General features: G+C 38.4%; 1 protein-coding gene across 1 annotated transcript; it reads right to left on the bottom strand.

Annotated features, from left to right (window-relative positions):
- Positions 1-650: 650 nt before the first annotated feature.
- SLC25A3 (solute carrier family 25 (mitochondrial carrier; phosphate carrier), member 3) lies at positions 651-5,608 on the bottom strand (the record flags this gene model as incomplete). The annotated part of the gene is made up of 6 exons (XM_010014940.1): positions 651-985; positions 1,102-1,212; positions 1,585-1,757; positions 2,479-2,660; positions 2,771-2,950; positions 5,487-5,608. Coding segments are annotated over 6 exons (929 nt in total), but the record flags the coding sequence as incomplete, so codon positions are not given.
- Between the last annotated feature and the right edge of the window lie 490 nt (positions 5,609-6,098).

Below are 6,098 nucleotides of genomic sequence, written 5' to 3'. Positions count from 1 at the left end.
GTAGGGAAAAGCTGGCAAGTTTGTCAAACTCTACACTAAGAGGCAAGTCATTTTTATTTTCCTGTAAAGCTGTAGTAAGCTTTTAGTGGTCATGTATCTTTGAGAATCTTTATTAACATCAGATTTTATTAAGGTAGCAGCTACAGTTTAATTCCACAGTACAACCAAAAGCACTGAGTTCTTTGGTGTGGTTCAAAGCCAAGAGAAGCAGAAATTAAAGTTAGCCTAGGTTAGTTATATTGGGATGACCACCCCAAAGCAGAAACAGCTCTATTATGTACAAGGTTCCTTTTATCTCTATGGAGAACGCCCATGCCATGACCAGGAGGCCATGTCAGACCCAGTCGCATTTCAACCATTCAGCTATTCTACAGCAGCAGCTTAGAACAGGCAATTCCAACATTAGACTCAAAGTGCATAGAACTACAGTTAAGTTTCTGCAGTTCTGCAAGGAGAGGTTCTTGGCACTTTCTCTAGGAACAGTGAAAGCCTATTTCTGTAACAGTTGTTTCACAATTCTCTAGTTCCTGAAGTGTACACTTATTTTTTTTTTTTTTAATTATTATTTGGGGGGTTGGGGTGGGAAGGAGTATTTGAGGTATTTGCTACTATGAAATGAAGCTTACAGATGCAGTAGTAAAGAGACACTAAGCACACTCTCATTTATTTCAGGCAATGACAGTGGTAGAATTTAAATCCTCATGTGGGATGAGGGCACAGCCAATAATAATATCATATAGAGTTTGTTTTCTACATAGTCAAATATATAAAAGTTTCATGAAACTCATCACTGGGACAGCCAGCACAGTCAGTCCATGAGTTGTCTATTCAGTCAGACCAAGCTTCTTCTTCAGAGATTCTGGCATTTCGGGTGGAGGTGGACGAGGAAGTCTGAAATAAACCTTCACAGAATCATAGATGAACCACTGTAGTGCAGTCAGGGTACCAATCATAATGATACGGGCAAACAGACCTTTCCATACGCCTGTAGAGCAAAACAAAAAGCGCAATACGTATAAGACGACAGGAAAAAAGAAATGCTCCCGAAAACACAAGACACTACAAACACTTGATCCAAAATACATGAAAGGAAGGATGTACCTTTGAATCCAAGCCTCTGTAGAACCTGTGAAGCAGAACTGCCCTTTTCTTTGTTCAAGACAGACACTACGGAGTCAGCAGGATGGGAAACAATTGCACAGAACACACCAGCTGAAAGAATAATTTGACATTAGTTCTGCGGTATTTTACCTGTACCATTACTGCATATGCAAAGTACAACTAGCTGAAATACCTTCTAATAAATTGCTAATAAATTGCACAGAAGTTACATGAAGCCTCCTAGTATCCTAAAACTGCAGTTTCTAAATTTGGACATTAATATTGATAATATATAGGAACAATTAAGAGTATTGTCCTAGTACAGACCCATTTTCCACTTAAAATTATTTTTTCCCCTGCACATTCTAAAGTTTCATGTACATTCTCTCATTTTAGTCACATGTATTCGATATTCTGAAAAGGGACTGGCTTCCAGGATTGCAACAGTCCATTAATGAAGTGTAGGACTTAAAGATTCCTTACCAATATAGCCTGCCACAAATGTGACTACCAGTTGTTCTCCTTTTGTACATTCACTTCGTGGCTTGGGAACAACATACTTGTAGAGAGCTTCAACAGTACGTTCAAAGCAGGCGAATTTCATCATTGTGTATGGAATCTGTCTCATCCATAGTGGAGCAACACCTTTATAGAAACTTAACCAGAGAAGAGAGAAACTCAGTTTGATTTTCTCCAGAACTTAAGGTATATTTCTAACTTGAGCGTGTATGTGTGTTAGTTTGCTGTTGCTATCAAGAATATAACTTCTAAATACTGGCACTGTAAGGCTTAAGTATCTCAATACATACAGAAATTTAAGTTTTATTAGTTCCCGAGTACTGACTTACAACAGCAACTTGAATTACAATTTACTTAACCCCTATGCTGCATGGCTGTTTTTGTAGTCACTTCAGATCCCAAAACACTACACTAATACAGTACTGATACTACAAGTGCAGCAGGATTATGTCTGCATACCAGCCAAGTCCCAATAGCGATAAATGACTTGTATATTTACAGTCATTTCTATCAGAACAGAAAGCTAACATGCAGTTATATTACTCTTACATGCCAATGACTCAAGCATCTTTGACTGTACAACCAAAAAGTTGCTGAGTATCTCTGACTGGAACTGCTAGAAACTGAAAATATCCAGCAGAACTCAGCACAAAGATACTCACAAAGATGGATCTAAGGAGCATGTGAAATTAACAGCCAGTTCAGCAGATTCGCTGAAGTATGTTATTTTCTTGAAATACAAAGAACAAAAAGTATTTCATCCTAAAGCCACAGTTAGTTTTAGTAACAGTTCTTCATCAGGAAAAGAATACTCAACATCAAGATCCTGAATAAAAATAAAAATCAAGAGATACTTACGCCCAGATGCCTTCTTCTCCAAACATTTTAGGTACGGCCTGCCGCAGAGTGTTAGCATATCCAGGCTGTGTCTGAATTCGAACTTTAGCAGCTTCCATTGGAGCCAGAGCAATGTCAGCAAAAAACTCTGCGCTGGCAGATGCAGCTAAATATAGTGAAGTACGCCACATGTATGCATTTTCCTGAAGTGAATTTAAACACACGGTTTTGTTAATGAATCATGCTTTTGTGATTACTCTGTGTTACTCATACTAAAGTACACATACTCTCATGTAAACCAATTTAGACTTACCTCTCCCAGCATGTTGCCATACAGGATTTTGAAAACTTCATAAAAACCGAATTTACAAAGCCCCTGCATGGAATATCCAATAAAGGTTGGAGCCCATCCTTTAGCCAAGCCACGAACACCATCTTCATTGACTGTCACTGAAAATCCATTGAAGATGCTTTTGTATTTTTGTGGATCAACCTAAACAGAATAGCCAGTTAATTGCTTGATATAGCTTACCATTTCCCTCTCAGCCCCCCACCGTACGAAACATAAAATTCTTAAATTCCTCACACAGCTGGCTTCCTAAGGTCCCTGGATGAATTATGTACTCACCACAAGGTTACACTAATGTAACTGTAACAGTTACTTGCTAGCCTCAAACCCTTACTTTAATAGTCAACATGTTCCTCAATACTTGGGAACAATCAAACCATCTGAATTTTGCTTTACATTTATTCTCCAAACCAACAATATGAGTTTCTGTAACAAAAGAGATCTAGTGACATCGCTGTTCTAACCCTGTCAGTAGTATAGTGATATAATTCTGCTTAGATCAGATCCTTTCAAAATTTGATAGCTTCTGTCATCAACCTCATCCACTCTGCACATCACACCTTGTAAACACCAAGGTGTTCTGACAAAGCAAGTCTGACCATTCACCTGATTCTTAATCAGAAAAGGTTAGTTTGATCCCTCTACACAGTCAGACTAAGACAAGACAGGTAGAGCAAAGCAGATCAAAGAGTACTCAAGAGCTTCTTCAATATTTGCACTTTGAATTCATAGTAAAGGCTACATACAAATTATTTTCTGCACACAAAACTTTTGAGTGAGATTTCGTTAATAACCCATTAGAAATTTTTAAAAAGGACCAATCTGAATAAGTATGTCATTCTGACAAATTTTAAGTCTTACCACAATGTCAACTTTAATATTTGACATCATCTAACATTTCCCCAGAGAATAAGGAAGATACCAAATAAGAAGTCAGCTCCAACCTGTAGCGACTGCTATTTTGTCTTGCAGTCTGGCAACAACCTACTTGAGAACTCATTTGCCTGAATATCCAGGATTTCATAATACTAGGTATTTAATCGGGCACTGTAAAACGAGACTATGTTTGTGTAATAACCGCACTTAATCATCATCTACACAAAAGGTGACCTCTTCTTGAAAAAACAAGAGAGGGCAAGCAACAGGTTTCTGCCTGGAGCATCTACAAAGGATTAGTAATGAGTTCTGTACTGGATCTGTACAGAGATACATGCTGACAGATTTTACAAGGTAACACCTGGAATCCACATGGAAACCTCCTCTTGCACCTTCCTCTCAGCGCTGGAGAAGAAAAGGGAAGCGTCACTACCCTTGCCATGTAGAGGAGCTCAGGACTAGCAGACCAAACTGAACACACCAACCATGCAGCTGAAGCCTGGAAAGCATGAGGCTTTACTTCCAGTTGTATATACAGCACTGTGTATCTTTCAAGCCTTCTGCCTGTTAACCCAATTTGGAGTCAGATAAACAACTGTTTGAAATGCTACATCCTCTTTACGCATGATCAGTCTCAGGAAACTCAACCTTAGGCATGGGTAGTCAAGGTACCAATCTTGGATTTTGAAGTCCATAATAAAAGAGTGCAACTGAGCTACACTTTCAATAATAAAATGCGTACTGGGCTAAACTACAGCTATTCCTCACTAGCAGAAATAGGAAATTCCTACAGTTAGCCTGTTCTCGATGCAAATTTTGTAGAAAGCAGCATGTTGCCCTCAACTGAGCTACCCTCTGTTTTACAGAATTACTAGTTTGAGACCAGAACTTCAGGTGCTCTCAAGTATGTGAAAATGCCTCTCTTGCAAAGAATGCTAAATAAAGGCCTTCCAGAATAACACAGATTTCAAGAACACAACATGCGGTATTTCTAATGTCACTAATAGATCTCACTAAATTCATAGTTCCCTCCTTTTTTCAGGAGTTCTATCATTACAAAACTGCCACTTCAATAATCAGAAAAGCCTATGCAAAAGGGAAGTCATTAACTACTGTATTTCCAGAAATTCAGAAGTTTGCTTTAATTTGTTTCATTCTCAAGGCACAGATTTGCCTGAATAAATCCAGTTGGATGTTTCTATCCACACCTGTTCACTAGATTATTTTAATGTGGAAACTGGTATTGTAAATCAAGTGTGATGTGATGATACTCCTTTCAACTCTATCGAGAACCACTTCAAGAGCAGCCACAAGCACCCATGGCCTTACCAATACCATAACAAGTTTTGCCCATTCTATTCAAAGTGGCATCATCATAAAGTATCCAATCCATAAGCCATGCATTGATATCCACAATGTTAATGGATCAAATTATACATGCACGTCACACCAAGCTAAAAACCCACAGATCTTCAGAACATCAAAGACACTATTTTTTTTCTCCAGTAGCACATAAGACAGTGCTAGACAGCCTATCAACCAGCAAAGAGTAACATCATGGTAGGTGCCTTTCAGCAAAGTCAGTCAAACATGCCTTTAATGCAGTCAGAAGTAGCTCATCCAGATTATCTTAAATGCCTCTGTTTCTCTTGAAAGTGGTACTTTGTTAGAATCACAGCAGCAGAGTTAATAAAGCACCATTCAAGTTTACTTACTTTCTATTCTCCAGAGACATTTACAGTGTCTGTAAACTCTTAATGTGCCAGCTACATAAAGTTTAAGAAGTGTTGAAGTTAATACAAACCTGCATACGACATTTCACTAAATCCAGAGGTACAACAGCAGTGTGCGTCAGGCCACAACTTAGGACCCCACCAACGCCACAGAGAGCATAAAACTTGAGCGAGCCATATTCACAACTGTATTCTGCAGCAAAAAATAAAGACACACCATGCTTTTATATAAACTCCATGCACTGTTAGACAACGATGTCCAGGGGACAGCTAATGCCTCCAGTTCATTAGTAGATTAAATATACCACATTAAACACACTTTGTCAATGCTACCACACAACATGCAGCACAAACCTGCATTCTGCATTTAACCAGGTCTAGAGGAACGAGTGCTGTATGTGTTGTTCCACAGCTAATAATCCCACCAAGGCCACAAAGCAAAAAGAATCTGTTTGAGCCATATGCACAGCTGTATTCTAGTTAATTGAAAAAAGAAATTACATATATAGGGTCAATCATAAATGGTAACAAAGCTCAGAAAAGAAATAAAATTAACTGAGTGCTACCTTCTTAGAAGTATTACACTGAAATAATCTCCCATGCTATATTATTCAACTGTAGTGTTACACTCAAAAATAATTCCCTTGCTTTAAAACAGCAGCTCTTGGACTGACGAGATTTGA

Source organism: Nestor notabilis, unplaced genomic scaffold (genome assembly GCF_000696875.1).
Source record: "Nestor notabilis isolate BGI_N333 unplaced genomic scaffold, ASM69687v1 scaffold29535, whole genome shotgun sequence".
Classification (NCBI taxonomy): domain Eukaryota; kingdom Metazoa; phylum Chordata; class Aves; order Psittaciformes; family Psittacidae; genus Nestor; species Nestor notabilis.
This window is presented reverse-complemented; position numbering and strand designations above follow the sequence as displayed.